This window comes from Melanostigma gelatinosum (genome assembly GCF_949748355.1).
Source record: "Melanostigma gelatinosum genome assembly, chromosome: 10".
In the NCBI taxonomy this organism is placed as follows: Eukaryota; Metazoa; Chordata; class Actinopteri; order Perciformes; family Zoarcidae; genus Melanostigma; species Melanostigma gelatinosum.
Window position 1 is genome coordinate 25,772,469 of NC_136643.1, and position 17,500 is coordinate 25,789,968.

A 17,500-nucleotide genomic window follows, 5' to 3' on the forward strand; every position below is an offset into this window, starting at 1 on the left:
AAGGCTTCGGCCCAGTTCCATTCATATCTGAACGATGAAGGAAAACTAATATCAGGCACGTCACCGATGAGTGATGCAGCAGAAGCACCACGCTGACCCACTTCCTGCGTTTCTATTGGCTCACAGCCCGGCGGTTACCCGGGGAGACGGAGTTCACCAGCTGTCGTTCAGCCTGTTTGATGGGATGCAGCGCAGATTATCAGCATGTTGATCCCCCTGTGTGTGTGTGTGTGTGTGTGTGTGTGTGTGTGTGTGTGTGTGTGTGTGTGTGTGTGTGTGTGTGTGTGTGTCCAACATGTCCCATCATGTCTCATCATCAGACACATCTGTTTATGATTATAAATAGATTTATGAGACGTGGGACCCGTGTCCTTGTTTAAAGAAGCTGAAAGACACTTTTCAGCAGAACCAGAACATTCAGGAACGATGATGACGTTTAGGCAAATGATGGCTCAATGAAGCACTCAACAAGCAGTTTTAAATGTCTTTTTCCTGTTTTGTGAAAGCCTGACTTCGTTCTCCGGGTCTGAATGAAGCCGACACAGAGTCGGTTTTGATCCTCCAGCGACATTCAGCGCTGCAAACTCTGCACTACACTCTGATGAGATCCGAACATGCTGCTACTGCTGACTCACATCTGTAAGCATCACAGATACCAGAACCCAAAAGCACAACTCGGTGCACAGGTGTCGATGTCTTTACTTGGTAACGGCAGGATCAACACCGGGAGGTCAGTCCAAAAGACAAACAGATCCAACAAGAGACAGGCAAAGAGCCTATATATATATATATATATATATATATATATATATATATATATATATATACATATATATATATATATATAGAGAGAGAGATCATTTATGTTTGTGTTCATTGTTACAGTTGTTGAGATAAACGTTATGATTGAATAATAATGTTGTGGAAGAGAAACTAATGTTTTCCTGAGCTCTTTGTACGACTAACTGCTGTCATGTCCACGTGTGGCCACAGGGTGGCGGTGTTGTACAACAAGAACGTGTTGCACACCTAAACGTTGTTACAGCAACCAGTAACCAGCAACTTACAACCTGACGTCATGACTACAGAATCAATCACTGATACTTATTATTTTATGTTATTTATGCAGCAAATCCTTTACGCACAATACAGGCTGCTTTAAATGAAATTACAAAAGAATAAAAACTCATGAACAGATTTTTAAAAGTGAAATTAAATGAATTTAAATAAATCAGAAATTAATAATTTCCACCAATGAACTCAAACTGAATATTTAACATCAAGATTACTTCTTAAATTGTTCCTGAAACGACTTTATTTGCATGTCACATTTGTATGTGCATGTTTTGTTCTATAATAACAACATAAATGCACGTTGAGGTGTTATTACCTGTGTTTCATAACCATAAGTTAAACACTTCAAACACTTGGAGACTTTCAGTGACCTGAGATACTGAGACTCCGCTGCTCGTTGTGTCGTCTGCTTCACTGATTACTGTAATCCATGAACCATGAATGCACCGCAGCACTTCATCAAACCGCTGCAAGCAAAAGATCAACACATCATTCATTCACTTCTTCTTCCTCCTCTTCCTCTTCTTCCTCCTCTTCCTCTTCTTCCTCTTCTTCTTCTTCCTCTTCTTCTTCTTCCTCTTCTTCTTACTCTTCTTCTTCCTCTTCTTCCTCTTCCTCTTCTTCTTCTTCCTCTTCTTCTTCCTCTTCTTCCTCTTCCTCCTCTTCCTCTTCTTCTTATTCCTCCTCTTCCTCTTCTTCCTCTTCCTCTTCTTCCTCTTCTTCTTCTTCCTCTTCTTCTTCTTCCTTTTCTTCTTCTTCTTCTTCTTCTTATTTCTTCTTCCTCTTCTTCCTCTTCTTCTTCTTCTTCTTCTCCTTCTTCTTCTTCCTCTCCTTCTCCTTCTTCCTCTTCTTCTCCTTCTTCTTCTCCTTCTTCTTCTTCCTCTTCTTCCTCTCCTTCTCCTTCTTCCTCTTCTTCTTCCTCTTCTTCTTCCTCTTCTTCCTCTTCTTCTTCTTCTTCTCCTTCTTCTTCTTCCTCTTCTTCTTCCTCTTCCTCTTCTTCCTCTTCTTGATGCAGTTATGTTCCAGTTGATATGTTTGGTCTCTTAGCTGCATCACATGTATGCACAGGCTCTGTTGGTTAAAAAGAACTCAGCAGCTCGTTTTACAGGACAAACCTGTTTACGATAAAGTTTAATTACGTCTTTATTTGTTGATGCAACCAAATGATTTCATATGTGATTAAAGCACAAGTTCATGTTGTTATTGACATATTGATGCATTGATGTCATCGTCACAGTGAGGAAGATTAGCGCAGTCTCTCACGTGTCTGAGCTCAGAAACCCTTTGAGGTTATGTTTTACATATTTTGGGTCTTTCTGGCCGTCAGATCTGTAGAAAGAGAAAGTGATGTATTGTGTGACTGATCAGTAAATTCATATCATTTGAGATATTTCTGTGAAGATGAGGAGAAAATTCTGAGGGTCAAAGATCAACTTCCTCATCTCGTGTTCAACGTCCCCGGTTCTTCACTTCAAGACAATTATTGTATGTAGCACGAGTTGTTCTTGTAGTTTCCTCCATGTTTTTGTTTTGTTAATAAATGTATAAATGAGTGATGAGTGAACTCGCCCCTCTGTGTTAAGAAGACTCTACAGGTGAATAGGGTCAACACATGACCTCACAGATATCACCATGAAACTTCACCACTTCATCACTCACATTAAGATCAGTATTTATTGTGTTACAAGTTATAATTTACATCTTTAATAAACCGTTTTTGCCGTTTAACCCAACACGTTTACCAGAAGCATCTCTGGAGATGAAGTTCGGACCTCCTGTTCCAGCTCATGGGGGGGGGACTCTGCAGGACTCACCACGCCTCGGTATATACGGTGAGTTCGTCAGCCATATTGACTGTCCGCACCTCTCCCTCCGGTCGTGTGTCGGTACAGCACCGGATCATCTGAGCGCGCGGCCGTCCGGTAAAACAGCGGCGCAGCGGGGCGCTGTTTTTACTCGCTCGTGGAGGTCGCGCTGAGGAGGGGGAGGAAGAGGGAGAGACAGTTTGGACACATCCTCAGCCGGAGCCAGTGAGAGGTGAGTGAGCTCGTCGGTCTGTCCGTTCACACCGCGGAGGGTTTATTTATTTACCGGTAACTTATTCCACAGCATCATCGTCTCGAACCGGCTTCTTGCACGTTCCGGGACCGCGAGGTATACGCGTGAGTGGAGCCGTGTAACTTTGCATCGAGGAGCAGTTAGATGCTGCGCAATACAACAGAAGCTCATATGGTGTGTGTGTGTGTGTGTGTGTGTGTGTGTGTGTGTGTGTGTGTGTGTGTGTGTGTGTGTGTGGGGGGGGGGGGGGTCGTCCTTTATTACCGCGCATATTAGGTTGTCGTGCAAAAACCCAACTGTTTACATTTCTACAGACCATGTTGGTCGTCCGTGAATGCATCAGAGAGGTCCCATCACTCACGCCCGGTGTGTGCGTGTGTATAGGTGTGTGCGTGTGTGTGTGTGTGTGTGTGTGGATGTGCGTGTGTGACATTCCGCTTTTGTGGCTCGCAGCGGAAACAATGTTTCTTGCGCCGTTTGCAACTTTTCTGTTGTTGTTTTTTCTTCCTGCTGACGTCACGCTTTTCTGCAACAACGTAACCACCAGCTGATAAAGCACCTTGTTGTTGACACATTGAAGCTGTTCTGTTTGTCCTCTTCTGCGCATGCCCCCCAAAAGCTTGTTTACGGCAACTTAAGAGCCACAACAACAACAACAGATGACACTTGTTGCTATGGTACCAGAAAGAACGCGTTTACACGCAGAGTGGTGAGTGACGCGGAACGTTCTGCTCCACGGTGGTTTTAGGTGAGTTCAGGTGAAACCACGCAGAATTACGTCGCGTGCACAGCACCTGAGTACAGCGAACCGGCGCGCGCCCATGTATGGACGCTTGCGGCTCCAGCTGGCACAAACAGACGCTCTGTCAGGCGTCAGGTGGAGAGAGGAGTCTCTGATTGGCTGTTACCGCTGTCACTCAGCCCCCCCCCCTGCTGCTCTTGGCCCCGCCCCCTCCGGAGGACCGAATTACAGCTCATTTGAGAGAGAGGCTCTCTGCGTCCTGACACGAGACACCTCTGACGGCCGGTTTTAGATTTCTCTCTGCAATATCTTAGTAACCTGTTGAATAATGTCAAGCCTGAGATCAGACGAGCAGTCATCCTCCCAAACTACCGACAGTCTGCTGTTGCTTTGTGTCGCTGAGCAACATGCAGTGCAGGTTTAACTTCAGTTAACTCATCTTTAAAACCTGAAACGTGTTGAGTGTGTATGAAGCGTTCTGTATCAACCTTCCATTCTTACAGAGAGTGGAGTTCGTAGACACTGTTACCCCAAGAGGACGACACAAGTGGCCTTGACCTTTCACGCCCAACATGGCCGCCTCCACAGCGGTGTGGGTGTGATGGGGCTAGAAATGAACCGGTTTATTTCATGCAAATTGGTCCGAATTTCTTCCTGCACACTCAAACAGACACATTAATCCAGACATAGCTAAATTAGCCTCAGGTGTGAGCCTCTTTCAGGCGGGAAAGTCGGGACCTTATTCCGGCTAAAAGGTGCGAACACGGAATTGGAGAAACTGAGTTTTCCAGCTGTTTCTGCTGAGTTGACACTCTGAGGCGGGTCGCTCACTTGTCGGTTTTCTTTGTACCTTTTAAAAACATTGTTGTTCATGTGAGCATATCGTTCCCAAGCGCATATTTTCCGGGCGTGACGGCTGCTCTCTCGCACACACACGTGACGAGGAGGAACAACCAATCACAGCCGGTATATACCGTACTGTATATCCGCTCTGTTTTTCCGTATCAGTCTACGGTAAATACACAACGAGTCGATAACGTCAGAGCAGGACTAACGGGAGCTTCACCTCTGTGGTCTGAGGACGTCACAGCATCCGGGGTTCAGACGTCAAACTGAAGATGACAAATGGAGCCATTTATCTTTGTTTTGACTTTGAAACGTTTCGAGACGTTTACTGCGAGATTACTGCAACTTCACCGTCACAGCAGCGTGCAGGTGTCGGGGAGTTTGGCGCTACAGGAGCGCTAACGAAACTTATGACCCATCGTCATATCAGTGGATCTCCTGTTCTTCTTTAAGACGTCATCTCTCTGTGAGATCTTATGCTCGTTGAGCTTGTCGGAGGTAACTTATCTTTCCCTTCGTTTCTCTCTTGTGTTAGTTCACATTTACACTTACATCTGGAGTGGAAATGTTGTACTTTGCACTTTTCTTCCCTTCACTACGGTGACGTCATGTCCAGTCCAGGTAAACCCCAAATAACAGAGAGAATGAAACAAAAGTGACGCACCAGAAACATTCGTTGTCCTCGTTCACTGTGTTGTTAAAGTGCGTCAGCAATAAGTACAGTCGGTTCCTCTTCACTGCAGTGGACACTAACACACTAACATGAAACAGTTATAATTTATACACTTGATTTACTCCATCATTTCCAAATCAGTGGTTTAGATGATTGAGTTAAAGCCTGATGCCTGATGCTCCTCGGTTTGAGATAAATATTATTATAAGCGATTGAAAAGGTTGGTGAATGGAGCTTCTCCTCTGCTACACCGACACCACGCTGCTGGAGACCCAGGACGTGTTGCTGGACCCGCTGGAGGGAAGGGAGGCCCGGGAGAACCAGGACTGAGAGGAGCAGACTGTCAGACCTGCTGCAGTAACATGAGAGGTTCTAAAGAGTCTGGTGCTCAGGGACACTACCGCTTTCGTCCACAGGGGGCGCCACATTTAAAGGAGCCTCGTAGTAACTTTGTGCTCCCGAGCAGTCCTAAAAGCAGAAATGCCAAATAGTCATTGGGTCCAGCTTCTTCACCGTTTAAAATAATATTTCTCTGACATTTTAGATACAAAACAATGAATGATGAAAACAATCTAATCATCAACAATAACAATGAGTGAGTTGCAGCTCTGAAAGATACAGTGGCGTGTTTTACTTGGTTAGCATCAGGTGGTGATTTAGTTTCTCAACATCACGACCAGGTGAACTGACAGATTCTAGTTCCTCTTTCCGTCCCTGACTTTCACTTTCTCTGTGTATCCGTCTCTGCTGTGCCGTTCCTCTGAAATGTGACCTCACCCTCACATTTAGATCCTTTATTCATCTCCATATGCGGATTAGTGCGGTGGTCTCAGGTTTAACCCGCGTTGCACGGAGAGTTCAGTCCAGCGTCAGTCCTGTGCTGTTGAGCAAAACACTGAACATCAACCCACCAAACCGTCTTCTGAGCACAGATTGAACATAAGAAGTGGGCGGAGTCATCGTGACGTCTCTTATTGTTTTGAAGCCTCGAGTTCGGCTATTTTGCGTCGCCATCTTGGCTTTTTTGCAACCAGTGAACAGGAAGTGACCATATTTGGGTAAATGGACCATAAGTTACGAAATGAACATCATGCTGTATTGAAGAAGACTTGAAACTAGAGATTGAGACATAAACTCATGTTTACAATGTTTACTGAGGTAATAAATCAAGAGAGAAGTAGAGTCATTTTCTCATAGACTTCTATACAACCTGCCTTTTTGATTCCTAACAGTTGTTTTTGTTTGTCTGGCTAGTTTCAGAGGATAATGCAACGAACGGACACGTTAAGTATAAAGCGCCTTCGTTCATGCTCGGCGCTCGCTCGCCGTCTGCGGACGCTACCGGCCCCAAGCGCCAATATCAACAAAGAGTTTCATTCTGCGTGAACCTGGAAGCTGCATCGGCCGTCTGCTTTCCCTGAATGAAGGTGACGCAGACTCACCCTGAAGGCCTGTCGATTTACCAGGTGGTGGCTGCTGCACAGAGCGGACCTGTGTTTGATTCTGTGGAAAAGCTCCGGATGCTTTTCAGCTGCAGTGTATGCTAAAGGTCACCCTTAGATGTGTGTGTGTGTGTGTGTGTGTGTGTGTGTGTGTGTGTGTGTGTGTGTGTAGGCCAGGGGGCGTGTGTTTCCATAAAGCCTGAAGCATTTGAACCTATTAAATCTTGTAGATGGTGATCACTTTCACCTTGCGGAGTGGAGCACAGAGCTCATGTTATCAAGAATGAACACAGAATGAAAGAGGAAGAGCTGGAAGTGTAACGCTGGAAGTTCATCCAGAATATATTAATCTTGCTCTGAAGCGCTGCATACTCTGCATTCAGTACTCTGCGTCTCCAGTTATCTCCTGTCTGCAGGTATGTGGGTGAAGGCGAGCTTTGAATCCTTAGGTTGCTCTCCTCTGGCTGACTCTCTCTCTGTTCTTCTCCTGTTCTACTGATAAGAGGAGGAGGTTTAGAGGTGGAGTGAAACTGCACAGCGAGACCCAGCCGATGAACCCACCACACGTTGCCTATTGTGCAGTTTTACTAAGTCTACCTGCATCAGATTTTAGACTTCTAGCCGAGGGACCGGCACTTATTAAGGTTCGGGGGCTGATATTTAATATAGGTACCAACACATTCTGGATGTGTTGGTAGAGTTGTGTCAGAAATGCCTCTGGTGTCTAAAATACTGGATCAGGTCTCAGCGAGTACTTGAGTTTATGCACCGATCAGATATCAAGTAATCATATCATTTATTAGGAGCTAACAGCTAACGTTAACGGAGCTAACAGCTAACGTTAACGGAGCTAACAGCTAACGTTAACGTAGCTAACAGCTAACGTTAACGGAGCTAACAGCTAACGTTAACGGAGCTAACAGCTAACGTTAACGGAGCTAACAGCTAACGTTAACGGAGCTAACAGCTAACGTTAACGGAGCTAACAGCTAACGTTAACGGAGCTAACAGCTAATGTTAACGGAGGATGCATTGAGTTACAATTTTAATGAGTTCAAGCTCCATTTAGTGAAAATCTGTTTTTACAAGCTTCCAAGCATTCAGGTCAGCCTTGATATAAAGTGTTAAGATCTCATTAAACACTGTTTATATTTATATATTCACATTATTTCGTGAAACAGTAGAAACGTGAGTTTGTTTAACATGTCATTATAATGGTTGCAGCATAACTCTGCTGTGGTTCAGCTTGTATTTGAGCTGTTTCTGGCCTGTGGACGGCTGAATGCCTCTGTGTCTTGAGAACGAGGTCGGTCTGATTGAACAAAGACCTCGTGGACCTCCAGGGTTCACTGGTGGATGACGGGAGGTCTGACGGATCAATGATGAGCAGGTCACCCCGCAGCTGCGTGGCACATCAAAGTGAACTGAAAGAGAGAACTGGGACACTTTAAAGTAGATCAATGCTCTCTGATGTGGCGATAACATTGGCAGTTTGCCTTTTAATGCATTTCAAATATGTATGAAGTGTCTTTTGTCAGTCAGGAGGAGGATTTTTAACAGAGAAGGAAACATCCAGGACAGTTCCAGAGAGCTGTGACCTACATCGACTTGTACGAGCTGCACACCTCTGGTTATTAATAGTTTGTAATTCACAGAGTTGATGTCACATTTTCACGAGTTCATAACTGAGTAAGAGCGGAGATCCAACACACACATATGGTAATGATATTAATGGAACGGAGATATTTGTCCTCTAATCAGCGTGTTTATGAGCGTAGTTTGATTATAACCGATGAAAAGACAGAATTATTCTCTGGGACTGACGGAAGAGCGGGTCGTCCTTCAACCGCAGACTGTATTTAAGAAGTGGATGTAGTCGTTGTGACGGCATTCATCGGTTTGCGGCCTGACGTTTTGAAGCCTACAGTTTGGCGTTTTGGCCGTCGCCATCTTGTTTTTTGCTACCTGCACTCGACCAGGAGGTCGGCGGTTTGATTCAACAATCGCGAAACCTTTTATTAAGTCCAGCAGTTCTCTTCTCAAACCAACAATTATTAGTGTCCTTGCAAAAGTTACTAATTAGAAAGCATGTTAAAAAAACCTTAATTCTTATGTCCTATAACTCACTAAATATGTTTTTGAAACATTTTGGAAATGAGACCATATTGAAGAAATGCTTTGAATCAGGACCGTTGAACATAAAAGCCTCTGCTGGTGTATTGTGGTCATTTTGTGCAGGACAAGTCTTTCTAACACTCGGAGCCTGACTGAGCACTTTAGACTCAACAAGTCGAGTTCTCGGTTTGTTTTCTGTCCTCAGACTGAGCTCAAGCTTTTGGACTGAGCCCGGTTTCATTCTCCGCGCTGACACTTGAGAAAGGTCTATTTCTGTCCTCACACATCACACAGATCAGGCACCTATGGGACACCTTCCAACTGCTCTCTCTCTGTTTAACCCTCCAGTCCTTCAGCTGACGAGCACGACTTCAGACAGCAGGTCACTTTAAGGACACCATGGAAGTGGCTTTCCTCTCTCCCAGTTAGGCCAGACTCTACTGGCACCACCAGCAGATTGCTCAAACAACAGAGGACACTTCAAACATCTGTGAAGTGTCTTCCTCTTCACTTGTCTTTCTCTTTGTTTTGACCCAGACCTTTGAACGTCTCCTTAGACAGTTTCCTGTCGGTGTCTCTCTGGATAGTGACAGCGAGATGCCGGGAGAGACAAAGAGACAAAACAGAACCGCCTAAAGGGAAGACTGAGTCTGAAGCTAATGCTGTTAGCTGACATCGGTGCTTTTGTCTTTGTCCCAGGCGCTGGTGCCCCCGGAGAGAGGCAGGAAGACGGAGGACGACTTCTTTTTGTTTTCTCAGCAGCAGGGGACGGGCGGAGAGAGGAGAAAGATGCCCAAACCGGTGAGTACCTAACATCACTGCCTCTGCTCTCATGCTCTACCAGCCACTCATCAGACTGCAGGGAAGCGCTGCCGTACAGTCTCTCAAACATCTGTCTCCTTTGAGTTCAGATGCATTTCGGTGCTCAATGAGAAAAGACACGCCTTAGTGATCATGACGTCTTAAAGCTGAAAGCCATGGCTTCTTGTAGATAATAAATCACATTTTTATGGCATCCACTTGGTTGACTTCTGTTATCACACGACACATTCACCAGAGTTCGGCTCCATGTGTTGGTCTGCTCTTCAGTCTCCTGCTGACAGTGCCAATACAGTCTGTTTAAAATGTCCGCAGAGTGGTGGATGATATTCTTCTTCCCAAATATGTATTCCTATATAAGAAGTGGATGTAGTCACCGTTATGTCACCCATTGGTTTGTGGACCGCTGATTTGAAGCCTTGAGTTTGGAATTTTGGCCGTCGCCATGTTGCTTTTTGTTCCTCGTCATCTTCGTTTCTTCAGTGACACGAGATCATGAAGTCAAAACTCAATGTGAGAGGGATAAAGTTAAAAGACCAGAACGCAGACAAGTCTGGTAGAGACCTCACTGTGTAGCCCCGCCCTAAAGCATCCCCTGCTTTATGGTCTGTGTGACTCTAAATGGACCATAATGTACTAAATGAACATCATGCTGTATTGAAGAAGACTTGAAACTAGAGATTGAGACATAAAGTCATGTTTACAATGTTTACTGAGGGAATAAATCAAGAGAGAAGTAGAGTCATTTTCTATAGACTTCTATACAACCAGAGGAGTCGCCCCCTGGTGGACACTAGAGAGAACGCAGCTTTAGGACACTTCAGCTTTTAGTTTGCCATCTGGTCACAGTTTATTTCGTTGTTTAGAGCTTTTACAATCACGAGCCATTGTCCTTTATTCCTCGTGCAACATGAACTGATGTTTTGGTGCCGCTCATACCTCATCTGTATTTCTTTAAGTGAGCCTGTCATCAGCTCTCCCGGTCACAAGTAATGTGTTGGGAAACATGCACACACAGAAGCACGACAGTCGGTCACTTTATGGACGTGTCCTGTCTATTGAAGACAAAGAGCGCTTTCTCTGCCCTATTTCTGGACTGAAGGACAGTGGGAGCCTTCATGTTGCTCTGACACAAACACACACAGGCTGAGTCTGCACTGCAGCTTACATAACAGGATTATAGGCGGAGGATTGTGAAGCCTTTTATTATATTACCGTTATTACATTTTAACCCTGGAAGCAGGAACATAAACTCCAGAAATTCTCATTTCTTTTATTATATGACTCGGTTATTAGACAGAAAATAATTCATTCTGTTTAACTATCAAATGTCTGTTCCTCCACTAAGGAAATGTTTAAAATTGTAGTGTTTAGAATTTAGTATTTTAACCAAAGTGTTAAAAACAACCAGTTTTAAATAAGATAAAGTTACTACAAGGAACTTTAACTGAGTGTTGGTTCTGTCGCCCCCTGTGGACTAAAGCTGTCGTGTCTCTGAGCTCCAGACTCTTTAGAACCTCTGATTCTACTGCAGCAGGTCTGACAGTCTGCCCCTCTCAGTCCTGGTTCTGGTTCTCCCGTGCCTCCCTTCCCTCCAGCGGGTCCAGCAACACGTCCTGGGAGAAGCTCTGCTCCTGGAGGAGGAGGAGGAGGAGGAGGAGGAGGAGAGCTCAGCTCCCGGCAGCAGCGTCTGGAGATCTGACTGCAGGTCCAAGGCTGCAGGTGAAGCCGGGTCTGTCCATGGTGGACCGGTCTCTGCTGGAGGATCTGGGTCTGTCCACGGTAGACCGGCCTCTGCTGGAGTCTGAGCTGAAGGAGGTTCTGGTGAACCTGCATGAGTTCATCTGGTTTCACCAGAATCCGACCCGGTGGCTCCGATGACGAGCATCAAGAACAACTCTATAGAAACAGAACATCTGATAGAGGATCAGGACTACACTGAGACTGGTTCATAGAGGACCAGGACTACACTGAGACTGGTTCATAGAGGATCAGGACTACACTGAGACTGGTTCATATAGAGGATCAGGACTACACTGAGACTGGTTCATAGAGGACCAGGACTACACTGAGACTGGTTCATAGAGGACCAGGACCAGGACCAGCGAGGATGAGGAGCTTCATGCTGCTGCTGCTGCTCAACTCTTATCTGCAGCCAGCGTACGAGCAAAAGAGAGCGTTTGAGCCGGCGCGCTCAGATTAGTGAGCCTCACCGGAGGGAAGCAAAAGGTCACGCAGAGGATTCGGGAGAGCGGTGAGTGACGGGCATTTTGTTCATATCCAGTCCAGAAAAACGACACCCGAGCCGCCCTCGAGGGGAACTCCCACTCCGGTTACATCAGGACCACGCTTTGACGCTAAGCCCAGCAGTCACACACACAAACCTCTGCACTGTTTCATCTGGGCTCGCTGTTGGGCCACGAAGAGACGGCTGGAATGTCACAATGGATTGAAAGATGAAGCTGAGAGTGGCCCCCTGCAGGCTTTACAGCTCCGTTAGCTTCGTAGCTAACGTAAGAACAACAAAAGAACAAATGTATCGAGATGGACCGGTTCCTGCGGGTAAACCACCCACAAGAGTTCTGCTGAGCCACGTAGAAGGGGGCTCTGTGTCAGCAGGCTAACCTGAAAGAAAACATCAGACAAACAGGAGGTGGTTTCATGATGTTACACCGTGTTGTCCACATATTGTTCACAGTAAATCTTAACTTTCCATCGGCTGTGATGAAGGATGTGACTCTCACCTTCCTCCGTCTCAAGCGTTGATTTTCTGTCGGATCTTTAGAGTCTCTTCTTCAAACCGTTGTCTCAGGAAGTCAGAGGTCTCATGGTGCATCGTTGGTTTGTATCGTTGACCGTTGTGTTCTGAGTCTGAACTATATGCCTACTGATTTATTTAACAGAAGAGAGGTCAACGGTCAGAGCGAGCCTAACCCTCTGAAGCTGGTGTAGATTAATGATGAGAACTTCCCAGAGAGGAGGCAGACTTCAGGTCACCTCTCCTCTAAAAGGCCTTCTTCAGTAAGACATGTTTAGAACATGTCTTTGCAGCGTTTCATGTCACCTTCGCTCTCTCTAAAGACTCCAGACGTTCACCTGCTGGACCATCGCTGCCCGATGAGTCTCTCTGTGTTCCTGTGTGACTCTGGTGTTTTTAAAGGCTTCGTTCAGATCAACCAGTCACGCAGTAACACTGAAGACACTCCGTGTTCTGTGATTTACTCTCTCATTCTCTGCATGGTTCACTTTGTGCTGCCGCAGCTTCACCTCAATCTCACGACATGGACTTCACATTTGACAGAGATGTGGAAACGTCACCACGTCTGACCCGGTCTGACCCGGTCTGGCTTGACCTGGGTGCTTCTTCAGACGGGAGGCCGCCACGTTAAATTGGAGTGCACGTCTGAAAGGGGCTTTAGCGGGAAACAGACTGACCCGTTTGCCAATGATGCTTTTGCGACGAGGAAGGACAAAGACGGCACAAAGGGGAATGAAAAGAAGAGCGAAGACGGAGACGATGCAGGAGACAAGAATCACGAGGGTCAGATGGTCCTGGAAAATCCTTTAAAAGATCTATTGATTTCCCAAAGGTTGACATATGCATGCGTCTCCCTGACGGCATTGACACACACACACACACACACACACACACACACACACACACACACACACACACACACACACTCTGCATTGGACACAGTCGATAGTGGAGTTCCTACTGATATTCTCCTCCATTCAGAACTGCAGTGTTTCTGTATTTGACCTTTGACCTCATCTCTTGAGTTTTCTTTCAGCCTTTATAGAACGTAACTGAGTTTAAGCAGGTATTGTGTTACATGTATATGTAGAACACTGTTAGAACATAATCTGTGATGTTGTGAGAGTAAAATATTGAATCCAAGATGACATTATTAGTTGTGGTTTCATAACTTCACGTGAAAATGTCTTAAAATGTCATTTTGTACACGTTTCTCTGGACCTCATCCGTCTCACATGTGCTGCTTTTTGGAGTTTTTGACTGTTATTCGGACAAAACTATCATTCTGAAGACGTCCCGTCAGGCTCTGGTTCCTGATGTTCTACGGACTGAAACATTAATTGTGAGCCTTGAGTATTTTACCCGCTGCTTTCTTCAGCTTGCTTCTCAGCTGCGGAGCGATCGATCCTCTCGAGTGTTGAACTCCCTGTAGGAGCCACCAGGGCGTCGCTATGGAAACCTTATCAGCCAGAACAGACACGTGACGTGAGAGGATTGTGCAGAGAAACAAAATGACATACTGTGTGCATGCAAAGCAACAATATGGCTGCACACACACACACACACACACACACACACACACACACACACATGGTTGCGTTCCCATACAATCCACACGAATACACTGAGGATGTCACAAGAACCGCCACGTTGGTACCAAGTCGGTTGGGATGTTGTGGGCTGATACAGATGCTGTTATTAATCCTCTTGTGTTTTAACATTCATTCGTTCATTACAGAGTGTTCAGATGAGCTCAGATTCAAAAGACAGTTGGCTAAATATCGCAGCTAACGTTAACGGAGGTAGCATTTTAGTTTCTTACCCCGGTATTGAATTATATACTGCTGCGCAACATCAACATTTCATATTTCTTATGTGCAATAATGTGCAAACTTTAAGTCCTATTATTCATGTTAATATGGTTTTTGATCGTTTTACGGTTTACTTATTTATTATATCTTAAATGTTAGATTACTTATTTATTCTCTTTGCTGCAGTAATGCTGCTAATAAGTTGTGTTGTGGAGAATCGTGGACTTCATGACATCCTCTGAACACACACACTTCAATGGACATGTCCTGTTCAAGTAGATGAACAAGGACACATGCACATTCAGAACACACGGGTTAAATGGACACCAGCAGTATGAGCATCTTACGTGATGTTAAGTTGACGTGGCTCAACTACAGCAACATGGTTTCTGTCTAGTGGTGTCGCGGATCACGGATCGATCCGTGATCCGTTCGGATCACTCGTGAACCGCGGATCAATCGAGTATTTATTTTTACAGTGTAATCATCATAGTGTGTAATAAAGTTCTACTGCTGCTGTTCCTTTTCAAGTAACAAGTCCCCGAATATCAATGCAGAGTGTCAGTGAACAGATATAAAGCAGGAGTGTGTTCACGTGACCGGAGCAGCTTAGAAGCATTTAACGGTGACGTCATGGCGAGCGGAGGAACGTCAGAAGCCGCGGCGTCATTTAAGTCGCAGGTTTGGGAACATTTTGTCTTCCCTGTAACGTATAATGACGGATGAGGGTGGTGGACAAAGCGTTACGGTATGTAGGCGTTATTTAAAGAGAGACACACGACAACGGCAAAACATCGGCATGTCCACACATGAAGAGACACCATCCCGTCTGTCAGCGACGGGGACACTCCGGTGTAGAAAACAAAGGATTTCTAAATCTGGTTAAAGTGCTTGAGCCACGCTACGAAATCCACTCACGCACCCACTTCAGTGTGAAGCTGTTCCAGACCTCTATGAGAAGGAAGAGACTGCAGAGACTGCTTTCACCACGGCGGAGTGATTCTTAGTCCGGTGCTGTAGACACGCCCCCTCTGTGAGAGTCACACACACACACCTGGGGCAGGTGCTGTAGACACGCCCCCTCTGTGAGAGTCACACACACACACACCTGGGGCAGGTGCTGTAGACACGCCCCCTCTGTGAGAGTCACACAGACACACACCTGGGGCAGGTGCTGTAGACACGCCCCCTCTGTGAGAGTCACACACACACACACCTGGGGCAGGTGCTGTAGACACGCCCCCTCTGTGAGAGTCACACACACACACACCTGGGGCAGGTGCTGTAGACACGCCCCCTCTGTGAGAGACACACACACACACACCTGGGGCAGGTGCTGACAGAAGCATCAGAGTGAAGCTAGACAGGCCCAATAATATTCCAGTCAATAATATTCCAGTCAGCACAGAAAGGTCGACCCTCTCCCCAGACAATGGAGATATTCTCATCTTTTTGAAAATGTCACAGTAATGTAACATTATTGTGTATTTGAATGACCTGACAGGAAGTAAACACAGACCCAAGTTGTTGCTGAGCAGTTCAGTTCAGTGTAAACAGTGGAAGCTCACTGGCTGTTTCTTTCTTTCAGTATTGATCAAAGGACGAGGATATCGACATACCTCATGTTGCACTTAAACATAACAGAATTCTTGAATGTATTATTTTTATTTATTACATTTGGCTCCTCCCCTTTTTCTTTGTTGATCCGAAAAATTATCCGAACCGTGACTCCTGAACCGTGATCCGAACCGTGAGGTTTGTGATCCGTGACACCCCTATTTCTGTCCCACAGTTGCATTCATGTGTTTGATTTCCTGCTCTGTCAATGAACTGATTGGCTACAGGTGACGACTTAATCATTCATCAAATATCTGGATTCATCTTTTGTCTGCAAGATATTGTTAAAATGTGTGTGTGTGTGTGTGTGTGTGTGTGTGTGTGTGTGTGTGTGTGTGTGTGTGTGTGTGTGTGTGTGTGTGTGTGTGTGGTTCTCAGGTCAGCTGAGCTGTCTGTGAGTCTTGTATTTCCTGACTCTTGGTTTCTTATGATCGATTCACTTGTTCACCTCGGGCGTTGTCTTTTTATTTGTCTTTGTGTCTCACACACACACACACACATACACACACACACACACTACTGGAGCAGTCTTTTCCCTAAGGCCAGGTACTGGTTTAGACTGAACCATTGTTACTGCTTCTCTCTCTCTCTCTGTCTCTCTCTCTCTGTCTCTCTCTGTCTCTCTCTCTCTGTCTCTCTCTCTCTGTCTCTCTCTCTGTCTCTCTCTCTCTGTCTCTCTCTCTCTCTCTCTCTCTCTCTCTCTCTGTCTCTCTCTGTCTCTCTCTCTCTGTCTCTCTCTGTCTCTCTCTCTCTGTCTCTCTCTCTCTGTCTCTCTCTCTCTCTCTCTGTGTCTCTCTCTCTCTCTGTGTGTCTCTCTCTCTCTCTCTCTCTCTCTCTGTCTCTCTCTCTCTCTCTCTCTCTCTCTCTCTCTGTGTGTCTCTCTCTCCCCCCCCCCCTTCAGGGTTACTTGAGGACAGTGTCAGTTGGTTTCACTGCAGAAGGTTTTTCTTACTGCAGCACTGAACACACCAGCACAGTATAATGCATTATTCCTCCGATAGGAACACACACACACACACACACACACACACACACACACACACACACACACACACACACACACACACACACACACACAGTTGTTATAGGACTCTGGTTAGGTCTTTACTAGCTGTGCCGTTAATAGTCTTCATGCTGCGACAAAAAGCTCTCTCACACACACACACACACACACACACACACTTTTCATGACTCCATTAAAACCCGTTTCACTTCAAAATGACTCGGATGTTAAAGTGAATGAAATGTTTTTCTCAAAGTCAAGAAAAGGATCCTTAATATCAAGGATGCAACGTGTCATCAAACCCACCGAAGACTTGTCCAATGTCTGTGAAACATTCACATTCTACGGAGGACTGAGTCCTTTCAGAGCATTTTGAAGGAAAAAGCATCTTTTTCTCTGCAGCTTGCTGGCAGAAGGATGAGTGCAATGAACACCGGCTGTAACACAGTGTGTGTGAATAATATTTATAGAAATCTGATAGGGACGATACAGACAGGAGAGGGTCACATTATAGTTCACTGGATTTTATAAATTTTCCAGAA

The 17,500-nt window shown here is 45.5% G+C and overlaps 1 protein-coding gene across 1 annotated transcript in view; it reads left to right on the forward strand.

Moving 5' to 3' along the window:
• The first annotated feature begins 3,261 nt into the window (after nucleotides 1-3,261).
• Nucleotides 3,262-17,500, forward strand: part of LOC306783195 (radixin-like) — a 28,099-nt gene continuing 13,860 nt past the window's right edge. The window contains 2 exon segments of the mRNA XM_079276750.1: nucleotides 3,262-3,306; nucleotides 9,650-9,751. Of these exon segments, the coding sequence (XP_079132876.1) occupies nucleotides 3,277-3,306; nucleotides 9,650-9,751 (132 nt within the window). The 5' untranslated portion in view covers nucleotides 3,262-3,276.